General features: G+C 43.3%; 1 protein-coding gene across 1 annotated transcript; it reads right to left on the bottom strand.

The window, feature by feature from the left end:
• Positions 1–184: 184 nt before the first annotated feature.
• Positions 185–19,554, bottom strand: SLC10A2 (solute carrier family 10 member 2). Its single transcript, XM_006195182.3, has 6 exons — positions 18,954–19,554; positions 12,504–12,622; positions 8,257–8,345; positions 6,894–7,069; positions 4,804–4,961; positions 185–2,015 (listed from the first exon to the last, which is right to left on the bottom strand). The coding sequence occupies exons 1-6, from the start codon at positions 19,328–19,330 to the stop codon at positions 1,888–1,890; spliced, it is 1,047 nt and encodes a 348-aa protein (XP_006195244.1). The 5' UTR covers positions 19,331–19,554; the 3' UTR covers positions 185–1,887.
• Positions 19,555–27,958: the final 8,404 nt, after the last annotated feature.

The raw sequence follows: 27,958 nt of genomic DNA, 5'->3' as shown, positions 1-27,958 counted from the left end.
CAGGGACTTTTTGAGGAACAATTTAACATTTGAGAAACTCCACCTTATTTCTATCTCTAGAAGTGAACAGCAAAGACATGTTGACAATTATCACAAAGACCCAGACAGACCAACCGTTACAAAAATTATTTCCATTTATTCCAGCCTTTAAAATAAAATATTCATTTAATATGATACTCACAGAGGCAATAAAATACATAATTTAATCAGCTTCTCAGACTCATTTAAAAATAGAGTGCTTTCATTTTGAAAAGTTCAGTGATTTTTCTTCCATCTAGCACAAGAAAAAACCCCACAATTCACAAGATAGGGCAACATGTTAGAGAGCCAGATTCCGTTGTCCGTATCTTGATCAACATGGAGGAAAAAGCTGCTTGCTGCACCTGCTGCGTCCAGGCCCTTGACTTTGGGGGCGTTGAAATGATGATATGAATTCACAGTGTGTCTTTAGTGCACCTGCCTGTGTTCCGTTTGAGGACAGTGTAGGAGGTACTTGACAGATAGACCGAAAGTTCTTGTTTTGTACTGTTGGAAGGAGATTGTTTGGCCCTCCGTAATAGGAAAATCTGGACCACCTCTCCTCTACGATCCTTTAAAAAAAAATCCCTAGTTTCTTTTAATGTGTTTCTTTTAACGCGTTTGTCTAATGATGGAAAAATATAGAAGCTTTATTCAATGGTAAATGTGAACCTGGTATAAAAAGGTATAAATGCCACATTTTAAAACAGCGTGCCTCCTCCCTGTCTTGGAAGAACTAAGTTGAGAGTTGACGTTCGTGTTCAGTAATAACGCTGAGGGGCACCAGCAGAACCTGAACTCACATCATCCAAATGCAAGAGGCGCTCTGAAGCCAAAACCGTTGAAAGGGAGTCTATGAGGCAGTGACAGTGTCTGAATGGCAGATGGAGCTAAACCACTGTGAACTGAATTAAGAATGCTCCGCCTCTTGCCGTGGAGCGAGGGGAAGGAGGGTAAATCAGACCTGTCATTGAGAACCCAGCTCTCTCCAGCTGTTTCTCTTTTGCCATAAAGCTCTGTTGCCATTGTTCAAATCCTCCCTGCTTCCTCTTGATACGCCTACTGACAGCATCTTAGGAGCTCACTTGGCAATGCACGTTCCCCTTCTGGGCCCTGGGCACGTCCTCTTCATCCTCGAACACTGTTTAATACTTACGTCTCCCATGGCTCCCTGACCTCATTCTTCCTTCTGCACATCTAATTGACTCTAGTCTTGCCCTTCAAGCAAATTGCTGTTATTTGTACTTTTCCGTGTATTTTCCTTCATCTCCCATTGACTGGGATTCACCCACTAGAGTCATCGTGTTTCTTCCAATACTTCTCTTGTCTTTGTGTCTCCTGCCTTTGTGCCTCCTGCCACCTCCCTGCTCTGAGGTGTGAACCAGAGAGCTGTCGTATTAGCCAACGTGGCCCTGCGACTAACCGGCGAGCCTTGAGGTGGTCTCTCTCCAGGGCTGAAAGAGCTCTGCCAAATACAAGCCATTTGACATAACTCTGTTTTTCCTGAAAAAAGCAAGTGGGCGTCATTGGGCTCAGGAGGCAGAGCAACGGATGCACAAAATCCCTGATGAGATCCGGGCTTGATTCTAATTTGGTTATTAAATTCTCAGTGTCTCCCATGGCAGCTTTAGCCTGAGGTCCAAGAACACTTTTTGGGCTTATTTCAAAGACAGTGTATATATATATATCTGTCACAGGAAAGATCTGGACCAGTCACTTGGTAGCAAAACCAATATATGGATTCAATTCAAACTTAAATTTTTTCTTTAACTTTTTTTTTCTGACAAATATCCCATCAAAACAAATAATCAAATATTTTTTATAGCTGAAGCATGTTCTTTAGAGTTCTTCTTCTTGGTCCACTGGTGTTTACTTTTCATCTGGTTGAAATTCTTCATTCGCCTTGCTGAAGGATGCCTTAGGGAGTGGTTCGATGTCTTTGCCGTCTGGAAGTTCCACATTGTTTTTTCCAAAACATTTCTTGTGTGCTACATACACTAGAAAACAATACACAGCAGGTTAAGCAAATTTCATAATAGTAAGCTGCAAACTTACTTTGGACAGTGATTACAATCTATGACTCAAGAAGCAGTTTGTATTTTGTGTAGGCGGGAAGTTCCTTAGAGAGCACCACCACCATTTTTATTTCCACAACCACTCATAAGTGGGATGGCTGCACTTCAGGAAGACCTGGCACACAGCTAGGGGATATCTGCTCACCCAACTTCCGCTGATCAGCCCTGCAGGTGGTACTCGCCAATAACAACGACAACAGGCATCTATTCTGTCCCTTCCCACTCCAGCTAATGTATCAGTCCTCAGATAGCCTACAAGCTAAGCTGCAGTGTCGGTACCTTGGTCTAAGGGTCTGTGGGGAAGGACTTGAGCTGGAATAACAGTCTTTCCCAGCCTTCACTCACTCCTTCCCACGATGAGGGAGCCTTGGCTGATGGGTGATCAGCCCTCATCTCTTCCACGAAGCTGCTAGTCTCTGGGGGCGGCCATTTCTCAGTGTATTTCTGAGGTCAGCTCACCTGGCCAGACTGGCCTGCAGTCTCTGTGTATCTGTGGATGCTACGTGCACAGTGGTTGGCCATGGAGCAGGACGATATCAACAAGCCCATGTAGTCATAGTTTTGAGCCATATTTTCTAATTAAGTTTTATCTATAATAAAAGTGCAATTTTGTTATCTAAATATCTGATTTTTTTCCCCTTCTACCTCTGACATGGTTCCAACAGGGGAGGAGAAGGTATTATTTATTGGAACCCTCAGACTCCAATACCTCACACTTAAAATTGGTATAAAAATACTGCCTATCTCATGGGGCAATTGTGAACACAAATGAGCTAAAACAGTACAGTGCCCAGCCCTGAGAGAGCAGTAAGGGCTCAGTCAGCACTAACGCTCACGATGATACACAGCTGAGAGAGACATGATCTTGCTTCTGAGATCTGAACATTTCAAGGTCAATACCTCCTTGGATGGCTCCTGTACATTTACCAGTATATTTGTTTTTGTTTTTACATTAATTTGTTTTAGTTTTTTCTTTCTTTCTTTTTTTTTTTTTTTGAGGGGGGAGGTAATTAGGTTTTCAAATTTATTTATCTTTAATGAAGGTACTGGGGATTCAACCCAGGACCTCATGCATCCTAAAGCACACACTCCACCACTGAGCTGTTCTCTCCCCACTCAGTATATTCACTTAGAAGCCACTAAGCTATTGACTCTATTGAATTGAGCTTGTGGTTCATGAAAATATCCCTTTTATTATACTTTTATTATAAACTGTTTTGAGCTTGAAATCCCTCAGCTTATCACCAATTTTATTCAACCAAACTATTCTCCTCTCTTCTTTCCATCTTCCCTCCCTCCCTCCCTCCCTCCCTTCCTTCTTTCCTTTCCTTGTTCCAAAAAGAAAGCATTTAGACTTCTAATCCTTTCACCAAAATATGTTTCCCGGAATTGCACATCCTTAGTAAAGATGCCTCCTTGTTCTCATTCTTGCTGCTGAAATTGTGGGAAAGGGTAAGACTGTTGCCCACTTTCCCATTATTCCTTCAATTTTATATATTAATTCCTTTTGAATGAGTTATTTAACTAGTAAATCTACTTAATTGTCCTCGCTCCCAACTACTTTCTCAGGCTTGTCTGGTAGACACCATTAGCTAATTATTTGGGAAAGTCCCAAGGTGCACCAAATTGGGTAAATCTCCATGATACAGGAAAACGGGGTAATTAATTAGGCCATGCAACCCTCTCTCCTGCACCAGTGATAAGTCAGTGGAACGTTTCTAATGGATCCAGAGAGTCCTATACTAGAAAGGAAAACTCTGCTTCGAGAATGACATTCAAGACCGTAGCACAGAGAATGAACAGTTCCCAAGGGCAAATGGAGTACCTGATGGAGCTAAGTGTAAAAGCAAACCTTATTCCAAACAAAGCTGTACCTAGGGTCGTTGTGCCACTTAAGAGTCACATTATCTTTTCATTCACTTCCACTATATGATCCCCATTAAAATGGTGTGAAACTTAAAGAAGTTTCTTTATTAAAAAAAAAAAAGCCCCAGAATTTGAAAATAGATTAAACATCACCAGTCCTTAGAAAACAAAATTAGAGGAAAGTTTCAAGTAGGTGAAGGCCATTAGGTGGCAGGGGCTCGTGGACTAAAGCTATATGCTACATCCCAGTAAAATTAAAAAGCAAGTTAGCTATTCCTAGCACTTGAAATAAAAAATGTTTGCTTCAACTGTTTCAATTGTATGGTTACTAAAAACTATATACATACACACATACATGTACACACATATCTATCTTCCAATATAACTTAGCCTGATAAATATACTTTTATACCAATTTTCTGAGAAATATCCTATATATACTAAGCATGCCAAGATGATGTTTGAATTAAAAAATGACCAGTTCAGGGTTCTTAGAAGCAGGTAGGAAGGGACACAATAAAATGGCTCTAACAGGTTAATATGCCTCCTTAATTATTGAGAAAAAGAGAGTCAGTGGAGAGAATCAACCTCCATTATTTTTCACTTAAAAATACTCTTTACTAGAACCTTTTGGTAAAATTATAATCTTCCATCAGCAGTTGGCATGTCATGAGAGTATTATGGGTAGCGTTTCCTACCCATTTATTTCACTGCCAGGAAAAGGGAGTTTGGTTTAATGTGTACAATTCATTAGCAGAAAAGGGGAATTAAAAGATGTCATATTAGCAACTCCAGGATTTCTCAAAGAACATCACAGTGAAATGTGATTATAGGTGTTCCTTACGTCCTAAGAATAGAGCTGCCACGACCAACTGGAAGATGCTGTAGATGAGTGGGAAGGTGAAGATGACATTGAGCTCCTCAGGGGTGAAGGACAGCTGGACGATGGTGGAGCACAGCTGAGCGTTCTGCATCCCTGTTTCCAAAGCAACCGTTCGGCACCTGAAAGAAATGTTACAAGAACACACGTTTTCACTGGTCTGTTTTTGGTGGTGTTGTTTTGCTTTTTTGTTGTAAAAAATTAAAAGCAGATAGAACAAGTACCTAAACATGTCTGAACACACACGTCTACTTTTCATGTATATATTTATTAAACTCTATAGTTTTATTTATATTCAATAAATATGCATTAATATATTATCAGATAATACATTATAATACAAACATTTTCTCTTTTTCACTACATATATAGAGATAAAACTCTTGCCCTAGTCATCTTTATAACTGTTATGATAATAAGAAAATGGATATAAACCCCTGTAAAAGTTTAAAAGTCTTATGTAAATAAAAGCCATTATTATTGTTTCTCTCCTTTTCACACTAAAAAAAAATTGGGGATTATAATGTTTTCTTTTGTCCAGAGGAACAAAAATCACCAAGTAGCTTATTTTGCCCTGTGAGCAGTGGAAGCTATCAATGTCATCTGTGTCTATATGCATAACTATGTATATATACATACACACATATGTATGTATGTTATATTTAATATATTGGATAATATTTATTAATAAGTAATATATAATTATTCAATATAATATTGAATAAATTTATACATCTATTTATAAAATAAAATTATATTATGCATTAAAAGCAGATACATATATATATATATATATATATATAAATTTTAAGAACTCTGAAAGCAGAGGCTCATTTATGTTAATGTTCCAAAAACAGCAGAGGGGGATGATTTCACTCTGTTCAATTAGGTCCTTGGCATCAGTGCAGAGCAGAGCAGGGGATGAGAAAACACTCAAAATAGAGTATTTGCTATTGTTGTTTTATTGTGAAATCGGTTTTATTCTTCTGATTAAATCTTGATCAAAAATCTGCAAAGTAGGTATCATTGTCCCCATTCTACAGGTGAGGAAAGTCAGAGAAAGAGTAAGAGCCTGGCCCGGGTCCTACAGTGGGTGAGCGGTGGGTCCCAGTGCCATCCCCGGTCAGCCTGACTCAGCCACACCCTTCCCACCGGCCTGTGCCTCTCATCTTGTCCCCAGCCTCATACGTGCACCAGCTCCTACGCCTGATTTTCCCTCTGCCTACTGATTCCAACGTGCTAGAAGCAGGAACGCCTTCACCCTGTCCCGAGCCCATACACGCTAAAACAAGTTCTGCTCTTCAGAACTTTCTGGATTGTGAGTGCATCCTGTTTCTGGCTGGAGGAATCCTCGTATATTACAGGACCAACCTGAATTCAGCTTTGGTTGGAGTCACTCTGCTTGGAGAATTAAGGACAAATGAGCACAGAGGAGCCCGACCTGTACTATCCAGGAGAAAGGGCCAGGAGAATTTGAACAAGAAAGAGGCAGTCCATATTTTCTTTCCAGAGGACTTGCATCTTTCAGGAATGAATGAGTCTATTTAGAATGATGTATTCAGAAATAGAGTGAACGTTATTACAGGTGAAAAATTGTGAATTTGTCCTCAGTGTTTACAGTGATTATGGGCTGAATTGGATCTTCTCAAATGCATATGCTGAAATCCTAACCCCCAGCGCCTGAGAATGTGCCTTATTTAGACATAGGGTCACTGAAGGTCTAATTAGTTAGGACAAGGTGTGGTGAACATACGCTGATTCAATATGACTCACATCCTTCCAAAAAGGGAAAACTTGGACACAGAGACTTGCATAGAAGGAGGGCGATGTGAAGAGAAAGAGAGGAGATGGCTTTCCACCGGCCAAGGAGAGAGACCTGGAGCACATGACCCTTCGTCCCTCAGAAAGGATCAGTCATATTGACATTGACCTTGGACAGCAAGACTCCAGAACTGCTCAAGCCACTCAGTTGGTGGTACTTCATAACAGCAGCAAACGAACACAGCAGCAATTACAGAAGGAAGTTCCTCGTCTGATTTACCAAAACACCATACCTGTTCCAGGGCTGGCCAGCTATTCTAGCCAGAAGAAAGCCCAGGGAGTAACCGGCAAAGGGAAATATGATTCCTATAACCCAGAGTTTGGGCGAGATGATCCAGGCGCTCTGGTACAGCAAGCCTCCGACCACGGCTATGAGCACGATCAGAATTATGCCTGTGATGGACCCGATCTAGAAGGAAGACAAGCAGACGCAACAATCGCATGTCAAAGCAAATGCAAAGATTCTCGTCGGAGAAGAAACCTAAGCGTCTCCTTCCCTCTGGGGAAGTGATGATTAGTGACCTCCCTGTGTACCCCTCGCCTGATGCCAGGGTAGACCCACCGGAAACGCTGGTGCTTGTCCCACGATTCAATTTTTAAGAAAATTAACAGGACATGGTGGGGCTGTACTCAGTTAGCCTGAAGAAGATGTCCTAGCTCAAAATTATCCTTGTCAGAGAGGAAGAAAACCCACTCCAAGAAGACGTGGCTGCCAGATTCAACTCCTCCTGCCCTCCTTCCTTCGGTAAGTCACGAAACCTCTCCGAATCTTTGATTTTTCGTCTGTAATTGAGGATGAAATCTTGCCTTAGCCACCTTTTATGATTATAATGGTGAGAAAATGGAGAGAAAACCCTATAAAAGGTAAAAAGGCACAGGCAAACCAAAGCCACTGTTATCTTTTTCCCCTTTTCACATTAAAAAGAATTAGAGATTTATAACTTTTTTTTTTGTCAAAGAGACAAAGAACACCAAGTGGCTTATTTTCCCTCCTGAAACCTGTCTATATTATCCATCTCCATCTCATCTGGCAAGGATACAGTTGATAAAAGGAAATGAATGGTTACTAATTATATATATCATCATTTATATAAATGTAGTTATATATATTATTATATATAGTTATATATAATTTTATATCTATAAATATGTGTGTGTATATATGTATTCACATGTATGTGTGTGTGTGTATACATACACATATATATAAAATCTACCAATTGCCGGGCACTGAATTGGCCATATGGATACAGAGATAAGAAAGATATGACCTATTTTCTAAGACAGCTGTCTAGATATATTTTGGAATATAAACCCACATAACAGGGATAAAAGCAAAGTGCTGTGGGTGTGCAGGGTAAAAAATCCTGCCCTTGAATTGGGGCTCTCCAAGGGTGGATAGAAACTTGCTCTGAGGATGGGACAGGGGAGGGTGCTCTAGAAGAGTGAGCTGTGTGTCTGATAACTTTAAGCCGCCCTAGATGGGGTATTATCATCCAATGTGAAAAACCCGCTCAGTAGATGGAGAGACCCACCGTTTACGCGCGGACACTGTGGAGCACGTGACGATGCTATGCTATGACTGGGGACACCTACCTTGAGTATGATCTTGGCTTTATCGGGCCATTTGTGATTAACAAATATTCCAACGGAAACAGGAACAACCAGAGCGACCAAAGACGTACCTAAAGGTGACAGAGAGCAATTTGATCAACAGAACACATAGCACAGGGAAGAGGAAAGCAAAACAGCCCGCAGAAGGTTTAGGTTGTAGCTCTGTCTCTCTTCTTAAATACATGAAACAGAATTCAAAAAACAAACAACAACCCCTAACCCCAACTCTACTTCTTTACCTACTCCAGTAAATAATTCAATATTGCTACTGGAAAATTGATAATGTTGATGATATAAATCCTTTCCCTAAATCCTGGATTAATTTTTTTAGAAGAATCCTTATTCTACCAGTCAGTCTCTTTTAGTTTCAATTTGTCAGAAGCTTGGCTTCTCTGGTCTTGGGATCATACGTTTCCAAAGTCTGTGTGTGTGTTTGTGTGTGTCTGTGCTCCAGTGGTGTGTAAAGAAAGACGGTATTTTATATCTGTCTGTTACTTCATGGTAGTAGAAATAAAAGAAAAAAGTTCAAAATTCTCCAGGCATTCTGTGGGCTAATGACTTCTGGTTAAGACTGAGTTGGATTATTTAAATCTGCAGCAGAGAGGTGGGAGAAAAGGTTGAAAAAGCATGCTTTAAATTTTCCGTGAGATAAAATATTTGGCGACCTCTCGAGTAATTATAATTCTTTGCAGGAATGAGCTCACCCAGCCAGATGAAACAGTCATACTTCAGTTTCACTGTGTTAAATTTACTGCTGTTCTCATGACATGTGGTTTGTTTCTCCATATTATTTAACACTCATTTGTCCAATTGCTGCTTTTGTATAACACAGCACCAACAACTTCTAACTTCTCATGGGCTGTTTCTTTGTCAAACACCCTTTTAAAGCAGTAGGAGAAAGTGGAATTGAATAATGAAATTCTGAGAGTGGATGTTGCTTGGTATTGGAGCAGATTGCACTAGGACTGGGAAATGGATTCCAGATTCCAGGGCCATAAATATCAATTTAAAATGAATATAATAGTGATGAAAACATAATGTCTTTGTAGCCTCTGGCCCTCCTGGCAAGATACGGTCAGCAATTACTTTTTCCCAGAAATTACTCAATGAGATTAAGTAATAGTTAAGGTACCAAGAGGAAGAAGAAAAAGAAAGAGCAGGGAGGAAAAGGTGAGGAGAAAATGGTGGAATAAAGGATGTGAAATAAGGTCATGGATGGATGTACTCGTAAGAGCCCCCAGAAAAACCCCCTTTGGGTATCCTTACCTCCTGCTACTTTGAGAGGAGAATTTTTCCCCTGGGTCTCCAGTCTGTTCTCCAAATTGCGAAGTTTGTAGTCCTTAAATGAAAACCATCTTGATACAGATTTGTTGTACTGTGGTCGCCTAAATCTGGGTGCCAACACTGTGACTGGACTGTGAGCGTGCTTAGGTTTTGGTAGTGTATTTGTAATGTGTTGGAGCTGTGAAAAGGCAGCCCAGTTTCGTGTCTGGCCCCTCTTTGCCAGGAGTCTTTATCTCTTTGGGGCAGCCCAAGGCTACAGGATAAACACACCAGCAGGACTGGCTGTTGAAATCCATGGTGGAATTGTATTTCCTCTCTTGACCAGATGAGACCAGATAGTCTTTTTGGGACTCGATGATGACTGGAAAAGACACTCTTTGCCCTTCGTCACCCTCAGAGTGTGTGGCTTCTGCCTGAAGAGGTGGGTTGTGGTGATTCTTTACTCCCGAGTGGGCTAGAGATCTGCCCGCACTCTGTGGCAGGTGCCTGTCTATTTAGATGAGAAAGCATCTCCTTAGAGTTTCCACAATTTGAGCACCACAACTTGGTCTTTAATCAAGTTTACACAGCATATACAGGAGGGAAGAAAGGTAGAAAGAAAAGAGAGAAGGAAAGAGTGGGGAAGGGAGTCACATGGTGCAACTCAGAGCCGGACAGACTCAGAGCTGGACCTGATTCACAAAGTGTGAGAATTGTGAGGATTATTGATGCCTCTGAGCCTTGGTTTCCCCATTTGTGAAATGGGCAGAAAGATGTCTCTCTCACAGTGCTGTTGTGGGAGGCAGATGGTGACGTGGATACACAATTCGTGGTCCTAGACACACTCAACGGCAGAGCGGGGAAGAGAAGGAACAGCAACTTGCTGCAGTGTATTCAGTGGTACCAGCTGTGTAAGCTGCCTGCTCCTCCGTCCAGATGTCATCATCTGAGGGGGCTCAGCGGCTGTTTATTGAATCACCTGAACATAGTGAGCACTGTATGGAAACTGCGCCAAACAGCCCTGCCCCCGGAGCTGAGTGGAGAGCAGACTAGAGGGCTATTTCCGGCTCCCTGTTCATCTTGGACAAATTCAACCCTTACGCTGAGCCTTAATTTCCTCACTGAAAAACATCTTGTGAATGAATCAGGTTGTTTGTTTTCTACATTAAAGGACTAGGAAAACCAACAGTGAGAAGGTTACGTAGGAAAATAGGCCCTGGGCAAAATGGCGAGTTAAGCAGAGTTAATATCTTTGCTTTTCAACCTTTTATTCAAAAATGTTTTATCTCTTCCTCATTTCTCTCCCCTTCTGTTTTCTGTTTTCTTTTCTTTTTGTCCTTAGACTCTTGTATGATGATCTTTTCCTCCTTTGAGGTACCAATTACTCTTTCTCACTCTCTTCTTTTCAAAATTTACTCATCTTAAAGGATGTGCTATCAGTCATTCACACTGTAGTTAGAATTTCTCAATACTGCTTTGGGGCATTTTCTAGGAGGGAATGAATATCCAGAGGAGGCTATTTTAAGGTTTAACTTTTTTTTCTTAAACAATAAATAATATAGAGTTAAAACTCATTCAGCAAACAGCTTCTTTGAGAGGCCTAAAATAAACACTCCTCAAGCAAACTGCACTCTTTAACTTGAAGGAGAGTGTCCTCCAAGGGAGCAGACTGAGAGTTAAGCAGCTTGAGGCACAGGCAAGGTGGTTGCCCAGGGTCACCTCATAATCTGCTTGCATGAGATGATTTCTGATATGGAGATCCCTGGGGTCTGTAGAAGGACCTTGTGAGGGGAAATCCCATACTGAACAAGGTGTGCTAAGAAGGACCACTTTTTTGGAGGAGGGGGCATGTCTAATGGCCATGGTAGGCGTAGAGAGAGGAGAGACTATCTGAAAATACTGCAGCATCGATTGTCCCCGAGGAAGGTTCCCTTGTCTGTTCTGATTCAGTTGTATAGACCCCGATGCATGCTTTTATCACAGAAACAATCCTTCTTAGAAATGGAAGTGATTTGAGATGCCATCCAGTCCAGCTTCCCACACCAACAGGAGTCCTTTCACAAACATCTTTCTGAGTCATCATTTAGTCTTTGCTCACGTGTTCCCTTCCACGGGACACCTGCACCACAGCCCCCCGAGAAGACACGTGTCTCTAAGGTTAGCCTTGGGAAAAAGACGACCTAGCGTGTCCTGTACCTGGTGATTGTGCCATGTACTAGTTCACCTACCTCTCACCTTTGGTGATCACAGGGCTTTCGGCAGACCAGGAACTAGCTTGTCCTGTCCTTGACCTCATGTTACACCAGTGACTTAATCTCCTACCCTCATTTGTTCTGCCAGAAATAGAAAAGAGCCCTTTTGGGGTGGGGGTGGCCATGTGGGAGCTGAGATGAGTGGAGACAGAATTATAACCAGCACTTCTGACTCCCGGGGCATGATCACAGGCCGCACCAGCAGATCGACTTCTGAGTCAAGAGTGTCATAAACAGGGTGTTTCATCTGGAGGTCTCCTGTTGCCACAGCCATCATTGCTTACCGGGTGCCCTATTTTAAAATCATTAGCGAGACGGTTTTTGTCTTTCTTCAATTTGAGTGTTCAGGAGCAAACTTGTGTCCCCCCCAGACTAGTTGTGCTCTGCGTTAAGGGAAGGATGGAGCCTCCAGAGACTCCCACCTCCCGAGGTCCAGATGGCTGTGCCCAGAGGTCCCTTCCGTTGGTCTGTCTCCCTGGTGGTTTCAGTGGAGGACAAAACCGGTTCTCCCATGGGGTCAAGGTTTGAATTTCAGAGTCTGCCAGCCCTCACTCAAATACAGGCGAGGCTTGTCCTGAAAGCCAAGTAGGGCACAAACTACTGCTGGTGTGAGAGGTAAAGGCTTGCTGGGTCTAAGCCTGGCCCGAGAGCTGGGCAGGGACGAGCAGAGAGGAGGGCGGCGATGCTTAGAAGTCGGGGGCAGGACTGACTCACCTATGCTATCGTAGGGAATGACGATGTCCCCGGAGTCCACCCACATCTTGGTGTAGATTAGGAGGCACAGCGGCATCATCCCCAGGGCGAGCAGCGTGGAGCACGTGGTCATGCTGATGCTGAAAAGAAATGGGCAGGTTGGCAGGCTACCTCGGTTTTCTTGGGGAGGGTGGTTTCAGTTTTCAGTGCATGATTAGAAAGTCGTGCAAAAGACTCAACCAGCAACACCATTCGGTCTGATGGACAGAAGCACACAGGTGCCCCGGTCTGGGCAGCGCCCTGCGTGGGGTGAGATGGTGAGATCAGTATTTGGTGTCTTTCTATTTTGTCTTGTGTCATCCTTCCCTCTGCATTGGTTCTCAAGGATCAGAGAAGATATCTCATGACTGTTTAAACTCATTATTAAACAAGGCACAGGTGCTTGGCCGCCCTTCATGCCTCCAGTCAGAGACCAGCGAACACATTCACACGGGCTTTGCTGCGTCTGCCTGGCTTGGGGTGAGACAGGCCTCCATGGCCCTTGGGGGAGGAAGTACGTCCAAGGGAAGAAGCCTCGGCATCTCTCGTTAAAGCAGACACATTATTCCCCGGACACCCGTAGCTTGAGAAAAGGTTAAAAACAAAAACCAAGAAAACATGCAAACAGGCAGGGTGGGCCTGGGTTCTATTTCTGCTCAGGAATTTTGCAAATGGTGCTCAGAAGAATCAGGGCCTGGTGGCATTCCTCCTGAGAGCAGCAGTGTTGTAGGGTGGACCTGGCTGGGTAGGTGGACTTCGGCTCCCAGCGTGGAGGACTTCACATGGAACGATGCTGTTTTCAGCACTGCCACAGCAGATGGAAGACAGGTTTCTGGAATGTGAGTCCTCTGGTCCCTGCAAAGTGCCCTGGGCACAGAGCCACTTTCCCTTCCTGGGGAACAGAGACCTTAAATGACTGGGCCAGACACTGCTTGGCTTGGAAGCCACCTCCGTGACTCTGGTGATTTACCTGATTTCTCTTTGCCTGTTTCCTCATCTGAGAAATGATGAGAATCACCATCACGGCCACCTCACAGGCTGAGAGGACCGAGTGACCCAAGGAGTCCAATACTTAGAATAAGGCAAGGCGCTCACTAAAAGCCAGTTATGGTATTATCTACCCAGCCACCGTGTGTGTGTGTGTGTGTGTGTGTGTGTGTCTGTGTGTGTGTGTCTGTGTGTGTGTGATGTGCTCCAGAATAACACAGCATCAGGAAACTAGAGAGATTTTTCTGAAAGGCTTTTTCTCTAATAGCTGTAGCACTGAGACAGATGATCAGCCTAGTCACTCCTTAAAGGTATTTTACGTGAGCTTGAAGGAAAAGATTAAATTATTTACACCACCTACTCGCACCCCCCTCCCCACAACAATAAAAACAACCCCCCTACACGTTGCTAAGGAAAACTCTGGAGGTGAGGAATTTCATTTCAGTGCATCTAAGCACAATTTTGGTAAAAAAGGATGGGGCAATGTTTATCAAAGGGCTTAACTTCCCTAAGTATCATTAAAGAAAAACCCCAAAAACCAGAATGACCTCATTTAAAACCTATTTAAAGAATTCAGAAAAAAATACTTGCCATAGTAGAGCTAAAATAGTGTAAAAATAATCAATGGTAGAGATATATGTAAAGCATTTCTAAGACATTCAGTCTATTATGGGGATAGGTTAACTTAATTTGGGTGCACAGTAGAAGCTAAAAACAGAGTAATAATAAGTTAATTTGTTACAAACAGTGCTTTGTCCTACTTATAGTTAAAATACTGGAGTTTGCAAATGACTTTACCCACTCTCTTTTCCATCACCATTTTCTTTTTTTTATCTTTTCTTTTTTTCTAAATAAATTAGCATGGCTTTTAAGTTATCCCCGTAATAAAATCACTATTATTCCAATGCATCCAATATGCGTTCCAGAGTGGAGAAGACAGGAGGGGTTGGAGAAGGACAGTGTTCAGATCTGGACCACAGGGAAGAGAAGGCCAAGAATTATTTGCTTCAAACCATGAAAGCAACTTTTAGAAGGACGTCTGTTCCTCTCCTTGTTTTTTTTTTTTTCTCCAATTTCCTTGTGAAAGCTTTAATTTTGACTATTGCTAAGATAATTTATGAAGTTATATCCTGGTTTTGAACTTGGCAAGACTAGCTTCTCAAAGGCCACGAGGAGGGACAAGACAGGAGTTGGAGTTGGAGAAGGGACTGGTTTAGATCTAGTGGGTCACCTGGATCACAAGGTACAGCCAAGGGGTGGGAGTACAGATGGCTGGAACCACTCAAAATGAGATGAAGCACAATTCACAGATAAATAATTTTAAGGATCAATACAGGAGAATAAATTAGTGAAAGAAAAAAAAATAACTTCATATATTAAAAAAAACCAAAAAACCCTGAAGTTCTACCAAGAGCAGAGGTGTCACCAATAGAAATACTATACCATGCATTTATATTGAAATAAGAGGGAACACAAGAAAAAAAAAAACAACTCTTGGTTTAAATCCTAATAGAGCCTTAGCTCTATTAACTGCCAGGGAGAATTTTTTTTCCTTCCTTTTCTTTTTGGAATTAAAAGAAAGCAATAAATGAGAATTTAGTGAATGTTGAGGAATTTGGTCCAGTCAGTGATAAGGAATGCAGAAGACTGTAACCCTATTAGAAGTGAAACATCAAATTTGAAAGATCAAAAGAAACGTGTCTAGTGGGGCTGGAAAGTGGAGATGTGACAAGTGATAGAAACAGTGTTGAGCCAAGGTTAAGAATCTGGACGGAGATGAGTGGAGAGGTCTGGGCTCGAATTCTGACTCTGACATGTACTGACTATGACTTCTGTCAAGGTTAAGAGCTTTAATTTTCTCACCTAGCAAGTGCAGAAAAGCAGCACTAACCTTAGAGGATTAGTCTGAGGATTAATATAGACATAGCATGCTTACACTGTGTGTGGTTCTTACCAGTGCCTCCTAAACGTTAGCTAGTAAATAAAAAGTAATGCTGCAGAAAAAAACATAGCTTGGTTACTCCGAGGGAAAATAAAGGGAAATTCAAATAGCATTGGATTAGTTCTTAGATTAGTGAGGATCTGGACATTTATGTTGAAATGAGAGGAACTGCTTTGAATCTGCAATAGGCTGGAGGGTCAGGGATCTTGAACGGCTATAATAACAGTCAACACAAAGCTGGAAGATGAAGAAACAGCATTTGGATGAAGAACAAAGGATGTGGTAGGAAAACCCAGAAACTATTAAATCTGGAAAATAATAAAAAGGGAGTGCTGACAGTACAGAGCAGTGAAGGAAAGGCTGCATTGGCAGGGATTCCCCAAAGAAGAAGTCAAAGAAAGGAAAACGAGAAGGAAAACCCTTGTGTGGTGCCTGTGGCGGAGGCCAATGCTGGCAAAGAGAGATTCGAAAATCAGGAGCCTCTGGGGATAGAGTGGACACCAGGTGGTGGGAGTTCTCTGCGATCCCTGACCCGCGGGGCTGGGCCACCAAGAAGTCACCCAAAACCATCACCTGCGTTTCTTCCTGAAACATTTTGTGCATAATGGGGCCACAGCACAGCTAAATCAGGTGAAAATGCCTGTTCTCTGATCAGATTCCCACGACAACTTTCTAGGCTCGAGTGGTCCAGGAGGGAGCTGAAGTGTCACTCGCTGTATGTCAATGAGCAAGGATTTGATTAGCAAGGTCGGTAATTTTGTTATGTGTGTGTGTGTCTGTGTGTGTTTAAGTCACTAGAGACTGCAAAATGCGTTGGTTTCCCAGGTTGGGAAGAGATGATAGGGTGAAGGGAGGTGATTTGGTTTCTCCCAGGAGAGTTAAACCGAGACGGAGATGGAGTGGTTTAGCCAGCGCTGTGTGCTGTCCACTCAGCGGGTGCAGACACCTGTTGGTATAAACAGTCACATCTCGGCTGCCATTGCTAGAGTTCAAGTGGAAACGGAGACGGTAACGTTCCAAGAGGACAGAATCGGAAACATAAAGGAGAGAGAGGATTGCATCTAACTAATCATGAGACTGCAGTGCTCACTCCAGAGGAATAAAAAAAGGGCTGGAAAACTGTTTCCTAATAGCTGAGGTGTTACTCCCTTAGTTTGCTTTAAAGAAATACTTCAAATTTTTCCTCTAACATATGCAATGCATAATGTCCCCAATCTTCCCTAGTGGCATAATCTGACCTCCTTTCAATGATTACGGGGTCTTTGTGATAAATGTTATTATCTGCTCAGCTGAAAGACAGTGATGTCTTTGGGTAATGTTCTTTCAGAGCTGTTTGTCCCTAAAATATGCAATGCAGAGGCACCTGTGTTTTGTGAGTTGTCTTTTTTCGCTTTGGAAGCATTTTGGTCTTTTCTCTTGGGGGTCAGGCTCTTGTGGCCACTTGCTGCTAGGGGACACAGGCCTGCCCATCTAACACCTTGCCCTCTACCCCCACTTCTTGTTTCGCATCCTCCCTGCTGCGAAACGGCGCAACAGGTCTAGAATTAGGAGAGTAAACAGGTCTTGTGTGAGGAAGGTCTCGGAGATTAGGTGGGATTTACTTCAGGCATGCCAAGTCTTTTACTGGGTCTTGCTTGAGTTCTGGTTAGGCAGAAATGCTAGAGAGGTGACCATCAGACTAGACAGGTGTTGATGTTATTCCTAAGACAAGGGATATCAATGAGTCCACACTTTCTAGAAAGAAAATGAAAAATTTTCAGTGCTGTACGTTCCACTGCAGGATTTACTCTGACTTTCTGACGCAGTCACATACACTGACTCAGCTGGCTGTCTCTTGCCAAGGTCTCAAATTCTACCTTTGGTTCTTATTTATGAATACTTTTACTTCTCACAGGAATTGTTATGCGAGATAGGCAAGTTAATATAACCATCTCCTATTTCCAGAGAAATTTCCAGATTTCCATAAAACCACAGAAAAGGTAACTTAGAGCTTTTAGATGAGGGTTTTTTTTTTTTTTTCCAGTTTCAGCCCATGGAAAGGAATCTGTTTCAGCAGCCAAAAAACCCAGCATCACACATGCTTTTCTGTCTTCTGGAATGATTCCACATGTGGCATGATAACGAGGTACACGGCTCTTCGGTTTCGTTAAAAAGTTACAAATGTTATGTAAAAGCTGCTTAGTGAGAGTCAAAGTCCTATATTCAATTCAGTTCACTCCCCTCAGCCAGCTCCTAGCTTGCAGAATTCTCACCTGCGTGCCTGTGTGCAGGTCAAGCTGAAGTCTAAGAAGATCTTATTGCCACATGGTGGTTCACAGATTAACTAAACCTGAACATCCCTGGCCATCCTTTTTCCTCACAGGACCTTCCTTGGGAATAAAAAAATCTATTGCAAGGAAGAGACAGGATTTCCTTACATGAAAAGCATATAATGTGAAGATGTATTGTTGGCACGGCTTTTCTAAAGCTTCTGAAGAAATGGGCACCAGCCAGGATGAGGTGGTGGGCTCCCAATGGCCCGCGAGATGCTGGCTCAATCTGGAATCCAGTTTCACCTTCTGCTGTGGTTACATTTCTACCCTGTGAACATCTCTCTTCTGAGTTTTGTAGCTGGTGATTAACAGAGTCCATTGCCTACTGGACAGCACGTAACAAGCACACTTGACATCAACACCTGGCTGTGTCCAGAAATGCTTGTCTTTCACAGGAAATGAAGAGCGATGAGGTAAGGAAAAAAGGCATTTGTCTAGTTGAGTGGCAGCATTAAAATTCTCAGTCTCCCCACATTAATGCTTCATTTTATCTCCATTAGTTTTTTTCTCCTCCAGTGCTAGTTCAGACTGGCACAGGAGGAACTGGGCAAACACTGCAGTTTAGATTATTCTGTGGGAAGCAGGGAAACCATTTTCTGCTTATTTTATAGAAGGGTAAGCATAATTTTAAAAACGCTGTTGTTTGTTTTTTTCTTTTCGTTTAATGCTCATAGAAGTGAAGTAAATGTACACCATCTTTCTTAGCCTTTAAACCAAGAAAAAGCTTGTTCAAAAAATCTGATTATGTTTGGTCATTGTCTCATCCTTGGGGTTACCGTTTAATAAACAATTTAGTTCACAATTGCATTCAGAGCTCCTCACCACCACAAAGAGAGTTTTTTGGTTTTTTTCCCTGATATTAACAAGGAAAACTTTCTGAGCTGCAGCTTATGGCTTGGAAAGGATTCCTTTTTTTGAAAAACTTGGACTTTTCTCCCAAAGATAAATGGCAATGATACAACTCCTAGTTAATGGAGTTAGATTTAAAGACATCAGCACAAAACAGAACCCCTAAATTCGCATCGCCAAGCGGCTGCTCAGGAAGGCGTGGAAATGCATTTCTCCTTGTCTGTTTCCTTCCTCCGTTGTACCCTAGATCAGTGGCGGAGCTCATGGGCATTCTCAACACCATAGGCTTATGAGAAGAAGAATTCAATGCGAGTGCAGTATTTGGAGATTTAGATATCTTACCTCAGGTCCATGTCGCCGTCAACCCAATAGGCCAAGACGTTGGAGGAGGTTCCTCCGGGACAGCATCCCATGATGATTACCACCACGGCTTGGAGGGGGAGGATGTCAAAGGCTACTGACAGGATGAACCCCGTGAGGGGCATGATTCCAAACTGGCAGAGGAAGCCCACACAGATGCCCCACGGCCGCCTTATGTGCCCTAGGAATTTCTTGATTTCCACATTGCATCCCATAGAGAACATCACCAGCGCCAACAGGGTAGTCAAGACGGCGCTGAGGATCACACTGAGAACGGCATTGAAGTTGCTCTCCGGTACCACACAGGACGTGCCATTGCAAACTGTGGCATTGGCCAAACAGACTGCTGAATTATCCATTGCTGGGTTGCTGCTCAAAGGCTCACAGTCCACAGAAGCACCAGTCCTCCACTCCCCACTAGATAAGTTCTGTGTACTCCAGCCGCATCAAACTTTTAAACCCTTTACATGTCACCTGGTGTCTCCTTCAAACGCCACCTCAAGGGGCCATAAAAAACAATAAATGCTAGTATGTCAGTTTCGAGAGGTAACATTACAACACAGTACAAATTATGAATCATAAAAGTCCTGCCAAAGTATTGGTCCAGACAGAGAATTAGAATTAATCATTTATTGGCATGATAACGAACCGTGACATGTAAAAAAAGCCATGTTAATGTTTAATGCTGGGTAGGTTTTCTAAATAATTTCAGTTAAGTGACATAAAATCAACTCAGAAAATGACAGAAGATCGTAGGGGTTAAGCCGTGGGAAGGCATGCATATATCTCATCTCCTTTAAATGGGGTCCTGAGAAGTCCAGTGACTTGTGACAAAGTCAAATTTCCAAGTATCAGACTCTGAGCTGGAGCCCTGACGTCCTGTTTCCTCCTTCACTAGTTTCCCTATTGTATCAAGCTGCCTGCTTGTACTGGTCTGTAGTGTCCATAAAGAATATTTCAGTTTGAGAAACTTGTAGGGGCTTGATGCCAACCTACGGGACAGTAACACGCAGAAGGGTAGGATGTTTTCCGTGTTGTCTGGTGGGAAGGCGTCTGACCGGGAGAGCCACCCTCAATTCCTCACACACACAATTCCGTGTGCGTCGCCATAGTAACAAAGTGCTTCATGGAGAGAGGCAACACAATTATTCAGAGGGATGAGCTGCAGAAGATTAGGTCAAAGTGACAGCAGCTCTTTGTGCTTGAAGTCAGGAATTGAAATCAGAAATTTTTTGGAAGGGGGTGCGAGCTGAGGTTTCCAGGGAGGTTGCTTTTTGTATCTGTCAAATGGTCAAAATTATTATGGGCAGAACGCTGTACTCAGTGTACTGAGAAGGTGAAAAAAAAAAAAAAAAAGAGGTAGAGGAGAGATCTTTCCTGTTCTCAGGAGTTTATAATTCAATTATTGAGTCAGGATGCAGCCTAAGAAAATAGCTGAGTATTTTGATCACGATCCATAATTTGCAGGACAATTTCTAATGTATTATTCAATTTAATCACAGGTTCTGAGTCTGGAAGTCAGGGGTGGGTTCCAGAGGTCTGCGTTTCTGACAAGCTCACAGTTCGCGGTGACGATGTTGACCCCCCGGGCCGGTGCTTGGAGTATCCGGTCTCGGAACACCGATGTCAGCGTGACGACAGTTGCTCCCAAGCTCGGTGAAACTTGAACTTACTGGTCACTCACCTCTTGAAGAACCTACTGAGAAGAGCGTTCACAGAGCAACTCGATGGGAGAAATTAAGCTTTTTCGTAACTTGCGTAAACACGAGCTGTGGGCAGCAGGGGCGCCACCAAGCTGAGGCGTCAGCGGAGTAAAACGTCCCAGCTGCTGCGAGACCCTGAGCCACGTCCTGAAAGGGTGACAGTGACTCAGCTCACTGCCGGGGCAGCGACGGTCCCGGCAGCGTTCTTCGTCAGCCGTCAGCTCTGCGGCTGCCTTGCTTTGCCTGGTGGGCGACCATCATCTGGCTGCCTGCCAGCTCCCGGGAGATACCCCGTCTCTCTGATCACCCTTCCCACTCCCGCAGCTAAATGACTAGCTGCCTCCCATAAGGGCTCCCCTTCCACTCCTAGGTGTGGAATGACCTGGCCCGGCCCTGCTGGCTCTCTCCAAGCATCTCCTGACCTCTGGCCAGCTTCTCCGCTCAGGTGCCAGCCAGCCAAGGGCAGATGAGCTGAGTGCGCCCCCTGCTGCTTCACCTTGTTACCTGCAGCGCTGGCTCTGCTTCCCCAGCCACCCCTCGGGGGGTGGGGGTTGCAAAGCTGCAGAATCCGACCTTGACAAAGACGCAGCGTGGGTCAGCTTTCCAAGCAGCTACCCTGCTCTAACCTCCAACATCACACCTGAAAGCTAGCCCAGGACCTCCCCGCAGACAGCCTCTTTGCCTTTATCAGGTCTGGTCTGGAAAGGAAGTTGGGGTCCAGTGGGTTGGGAAGAAGGACTGGGATTTTTCCTGGGATGGGCTTCGTGCTCTGGGGGAGCGTGGGGTCGCCAGGTGCAAGCGGTACTGAGCCTTTCCTCCGCAGGAGAGAAAGGGGTCAGAGACAAAGCAGGGTCAGAACAAAGCCCGTCTCGAATTTCAGACGACTTGCTAAGGAGATCTGAGGCTCCCAGGGGCAGCATGCTTTGCATATAGACAACTTGCAAATGAGCAGTCTGTTTGACTAGACAGAGTGCTACAGTTCTGGTTAAAAAAAAATGTGCCAATGCATTTCTAATTTTCACATTGTTTTTACATAAATTTGCACATTCGACTCATGAGGCCTTATATTCAAGTATCAGAGTGATTCACAACTAATTAATACCCTTCACTTCAGCTGCATTCAAATTCGGGCATCAGACCAGGATGAATAGAAAAATATCTAAATATGTAAAAATCATCCTTTTTAATTACAACACGGAATCGGGGGACAGAGGCACACCTGAGTGCGCTGTTGGGAGGTTGGGCTTGAGTTCCATTGTCATCTTTCTCAGTCGTTTCTGCTCAGTTTCTTCACGCCCTGGGCTCAGTACGGTCTTCAAGAAACCAGCAGCGGATTTTGGTTCCTGGCCTCCTGTGGGGAGAAACAGAGGTCAATCGGACTGCTCAGGCTCTCCTTTGGTTCTGGTGTATCGCTTTGGAGAAATGAGAGTTTAATAGCTTTTCAAGGTGTTTGCTCTGAAGTTCAGATGGTAAAAGATGAGCTTTCTGTTTCCTATTGTGTTTCATCAGGAAGGGCTCTGTTCACATCAACGGTCTTTCTGGACCTGAGAGATTCTTTGAACAGTTCCCTCCGACTGCAATGCTCTCTGTCTCCTCTTTCCCATCCTTTCCTATGGACTGAGCTTTTATAGAAACTGAAAGTTCCACCATTGGATTTATTATTTGGAGTCTCCACTGACCCTCTTTGAGGCAAAAATACCCTGAGGAGAATAGTCCACGAACCATTAGCTGTCCAGGCATCCGAGTGGCATTAAAGGAGAAAGGCAGTGAAGTGTTGGAGAGAGGAAAGTAGTATGAAGGGCTGAGAATTTACTGAGTGTGAAAAGCACTGGACTTGGAATCAGAAGCTCTGAGTTCTAGGTCTACTTCTGCTGGAAACACTAGACCAACTGTTAAGGCTTTTATAATGAAGATGAAGCCTTATTAAAAGTCTGGAGGATGGTACAACCAGTTTCAAAAATGGCTAAAGCCAAATATACACAGCTCCTATGACACGGTCATTCCATTCCCGGGTAAAGACCTGAACACGCCCATAAATGGAGTTCCACGAAAGACATGAATATATAATGTTCATGTAGCCCCATTCACAATAGCTCCAAACAGGAAATGATCCAAGTGTCCATCAAAAGTAGAATGGGCACATAACGGTGATCTGTTCACCTATGTCATCTGACACACAAATTAGGCTGAATGAGCCACCACGGCAGAGTTAATGTTGAGTGACAGAAGCCAGACACACAAGAACACGTGCAAAAACAGGCAACAGTCCTCTATGATGTTAGAGTTCATGGTGCTATTACCCTTGGATGAGGGAAAAAAGAGACCCATAGGGGTCAGAAGTGTGCCATACTTCAATGGAGAGTTAAAAATAACAACACTTCTAGTAAAAACAGAGTAGGGGATGATCTATGTCCTGCCGTAGAGAAGGCGAGTGACACACGGTAACACTTGACTTGAGATGACATCATGGAAGAATAAAGCAGGAGGTAGAAGTTGGGGCTCGGGGCGGGTAGGGACTAGGAGGGAGGTAGGGAGACAGACGTTTCTCCTTCACCATCTAACAACGGTTGGTTCTGTTAACCATCCGATGGTTACTAACTAACCATGGCTTCGTAATTTTGTGATCAATTTAACATTTCCCAAATGTCTAAAAACGTTAATCTTTGTGGACCTTTCATAAAGTACTTTTGGGTTAATCAGTCCTAGAGAAACCTCCAAGCCAATCCTCTTCAGAAGGCAATGCTGGTGTTCTTTTCACTTCCTTAGTGACCCATAATCTTAACGTGGAAAATCAACTTGTGTATTTTGCTAGTATCTCCTATTGTCGTTCGTGAACTTGATAAAGACTTCCTCACTTCCATTTAAAAATTTTTTTTAAATTTTATTTATATACTTGTTTATTTTTATTGGTGTACAGTCAATCCACAATGTTGTGTTCATTTCTGGTGTACAACACAGTGATTTGTTTATATATATATATATATATATATTCCTTTCCATATTCTTTCTCACCATAGGCCATTACAAGGTATTGAATATAGTCCCCTGTGCTGTACAGTAGGACCTTATCATTTACCCACTCTATGTACAGTAGTTAGTATCTGCAAATCTCAAACTCCCAGTTTATCCCTTCCCGCCCCCTTTTGCCCCTGGTAACCGTAAGTTTGTTTTCTACACTTGTCTGTGTGGAATCTTACTTACACTTGACTTTGCATTTAGAACCTTGACGAATGGAACACTCCACGGAATCTGTGACATGCCTTGTGGGAGACTGTAATACTGATCTCAGTGAATTGCCTCCTGCCCCCCCCCCCTCCCCCGTGATGAGGTTGGACAGCCACGCCTGTTCAAGTTGACTTGCAGCTTCCCTGCTGGGGGAGCACACTCAGTTGTTAAGCTTGGGTGTCAAGCCCGCGTGAATTGCTTTGGCTCGGCGCATGTTAGTGATGATGATGGCTCGAGTACTTGCAGGCAGAAGATCTTGAGAGTCCTTGTGTGTTTGCACCACTTTTTTCCCCCCGATCTTTTCCCTTTGCCATGGGAGTGGTAGGTCTTACCTAAAAGCTGCTCCCTCATCTGTTTCTGGAATGAGAAGACACATGGAGTGACAGCTGACCACAGCCTGTGTGAGGAACAGGCAAGCCGTTGTGTCATCAGCCACTAATGTTTGGGGAATTTTTATTACGTAATACAACTGGGTAAAAAATGTTACTTATCTGCTGTGCTTTTCAAGCCAATCAGATAAGTGTTTCCTTTGAGTTTTACAGGAATTAACCTCTGTTATGGGCTGAATCATGTCTCTCCCCACTTCACCCTTCCAATCAGTATGTTGAAGTCCTAACCCCTAGTTCCTTGTAATGTAACCACATTTAGAGATAAGGCCTTTAAAGAGGTGATTACGTTAAATGAGGTCCTAATCCAATCTGACTGGAGTCCTTAAAAGAGGAAGTTTGGACACAAAAGGAGACACCAGAAGTTCCTGTGTAGAGAGGAAAGGCCCCATGAGGACACAGAAAGAGGACAGCCGTCTGCAAGACAAGGAGAGAGGCAGGGAGGGGACCAGACCCAACAACACCTTGATCTTGGACTTGCATCTTCTGGAGCTGCGGGAAAACACTTCTCTCGCTGATGCCTCCCATCCTGTGGTGTTCTGTCGTGGCAACCCTGGCAAATGGACACAGCCCCTTAATGAATTAAGTGTTTTCAAGATTGTATGATATTGGAAAGCTGGCACTAGCTTTAAAAAAAGGGAGAACTCGTGCTCCCACTTGAGCCTTTTCACTGTTTGCCAGAGTCTTCCCGAGTCTTCAACCACGTGCTCATGTCATCAGGAACCGGAGGAAACGCAGGCGCATCATTTCAAAGAATGGTGACACTGCGGTCTCAGCTCTTCAGTTATATGCCATCAAACGATGAAGTAAAATTTGGCTTCCTGGAGATGATAATTGTTAAATTATCATCTGTCAAGTTAGGAATAGTAAGATCATGGCATTGTGTCAGAGAATAACCGTCTATGACATAGTGAGGAGGGTCTTATCACCCCAATTTACAGATGAAGTAACTGAGGCTCAGAGGAATCAAGCGACAGGCTCAGATCACACAGGGAGTATGTGGAAGACCTGGGGTTATCATCTCCTTTTAAAAAATAATGACCTTCCTCAGAGCCTTGGATCAATTTGGACACAGGGTTCGTGTCAAACAAACACTAAATGCCTCATGCCACACTGTCTCCCCAGAACACTTTCCATTTGCCCTTAGGACTGTTAACCCCCTCATTTCATTTAGGTCTTCCTCAAATGGACTTCTTCGGAGAAGCCTTTTCTGATGACCCTGTTTAAAAAAGTGCCCCTGCCCCCATTTGCATCCCGTCACCCTGCTAGTCCTTGAAATCCCTTACTACAAGTGGGAATCCACTGCACACGTATTTGTCCACTTATTTATTGTCAGTTTCCACCCACGTTCATTTGCTCCTGTTGCCATTACACAGCACCACAACTGGTATGCAGAGTTCTGAAGGCTAGAGGTCCAAGATCACGGTGTTGGCAGGGCTGGTTCCTTCTCAGGACCCTGCGGCAGAATCTGTTCCATGTCTCTCCCCTGGCTTCTGGGGGTTTGATGGCCATCTTTGGTGTTCTTTGGCTTGTAGAAGCATCACCTCTATATCGTCCTTTATCTTCCCAAGACGTTCTCCTTGTGTGCATGTTTACCTCTGTGTCTGAATTTCATCCTTCTCTAAGGACACAATTATATTGGATCTGGATCTGCCCTAATGGCCTCATCTTAAATTGTTCACCTGCAAAGACCTTACATTCCAAATAAGGCCACATTCTGAGGTACTCAGGGTTGGGACTTCAACATATGCATTCGGGGGGACACAGTTCAATCTTTAGCACCACCCCCACAAGTCCCTTCTGGAGAATGGTTCTCTCTTACTCATTACTATGTTATTTGGCACCAGAATGGCATGAGGAAAGATGTCCTTGCTAACTAAATGCATGAGAACATTCTCCTCCTGCACATGTTCAAGCGGACCTTTGCTTAGTGCTCTGTATCAGGGTGTGAAAACCCCCGTCGTGGGGGTTTCCGTGGCTGGCGCCTGTATGCAGTTTCCTCTGCCCCGACTGTGCAAACCATCCCTGCCTTTCCTCCTGCCTCACCTATCAGTGTTGCTATGTGATTGGGATTTACTGTCCTTGCTCAGCAACTCTCTCCCGCCCTTCTTTGACCTCAGATTTATTGCCAGCCCCAACCTTGCAAGTCCTTGAGCATGGTTTCACTTTGACCTCTGATGCCTCTCTTCACGGGCCTGGATTCTTATTGCCTCTCTGGTCCTCAAGGAACTGGTCATGTCCACCACAGCCCCTCATCTCACACATGAGAGATACCCTGGGAGGTGGCTTCATGGCCTGCTGGTTACTCAGAGGGGATACTATACATCAATCATGTCAGGAGGTCCACGTTCAAAAGTACTTTGAAAAACAAAATTCAGGGTACCCATCTCACTAATAAAACATATAACCTCCAAAAATGGAACATAGCACCCTGGCAATAGAGCTTTCCAAGTGGCAGGGACAGCTGAGTAACCACTGGGAAGTGCCCTTCAGTGTGTCTTTTTCTAGATGTTCTCCTTTGGTTTCCTTCCTAGCAGCACACCTTCCCTGTCTCCTCACCATCTTCAGGTGCTCCTTTCAAATCCCTAGGTTGGGGAAAACTAAGACAAAAAAAAAGACAGACAACCTTTCCTTGTGTTCCTCTGTACTTTGAAACACATTCAGCTTTTTGAAGGAAACTTTATTAAATACAGAGAGAGAAGAAAGTAGAATGAATAACATACAGGAAAGCTTAAATATAGGCAAGTCGCCCAGGCTTTTAAGAATGCAAGAGGGGTGTCTAGGCCGGGGAGAGAGAGTGGCTGAGGTGGGAAAAGCCGTCAAGGACAAATGAGCAGATATTTGAGTGATGGAGGAAGGAACTTGAACTTCTTCTTACTCAGGGTTTTTGATCACAGCAATGGAATTGAGAAGCAGAAATGGATCTGAGACACTAATTAAAATTAGAAACAAAGAATGCTTAATAACTAGTTGCCTTGTTAAGACAGAAAGAGTCAAAGATAGATTTAAATTTCAAGTGTAATTCATCCTCAATGAAGCAAAGGAAAACAAGCTTGGGGTGAAAAGGATGAGGACAGTTTTTTTTTTTTTTTTTTTGATACATGTTGACTATGAGCTACGTTGGGGATGTTTGGGTACATATCTCATTAAGCAGTGAGAAATTTATCTTTTAAATTTAACTTTATAATTTTTACAACTGATAAATATTAATTATAAAGAATTTGATTAACGCAAACAAGTTCAAAGAAGGAAGTAAGGAAAATGTCCAAATACCAGCTTCCAGAAATAACCTTTGTTAATATTAAGTGAGCGTCGGGCCAGAGGTGTCCCTATGCGGATAAATGGAAGGAAGGATAAGGTTTTTCTGTTGGCATAAAGATAAGCTTATAAAAATGGGATCATGTATGCAAACTTTTGTAAAATTTTGAAAAAATCATACGAGTTTATCAGAAAAATATCAAATAAAGAACTTCATATGAATATTGAGAGGGTATTATGGAAAGCAGAAGACATTGAATGCATTCAAAAACACATTGAATTTTATGCAATGTTGACTCCCTAGCATAAAAGATAGGAAAAGTCATCATTCTCACATTTCTTCTTTGCCTCCCAGCTTCCAAACTGTATTAACTCATATATGTTTGAGCACCTGCTAACAGCCAGGAACTGTTCT

This window comes from Camelus ferus, chromosome 14 (assembly GCF_009834535.1).
Source record: "Camelus ferus isolate YT-003-E chromosome 14, BCGSAC_Cfer_1.0, whole genome shotgun sequence".
Taxonomy (NCBI): domain Eukaryota; kingdom Metazoa; phylum Chordata; class Mammalia; order Artiodactyla; family Camelidae; genus Camelus; species Camelus ferus.
The sequence above is the reverse complement of the archived record's forward strand: the minus strand, read 5'-3'. Positions and strand labels throughout refer to the sequence as shown.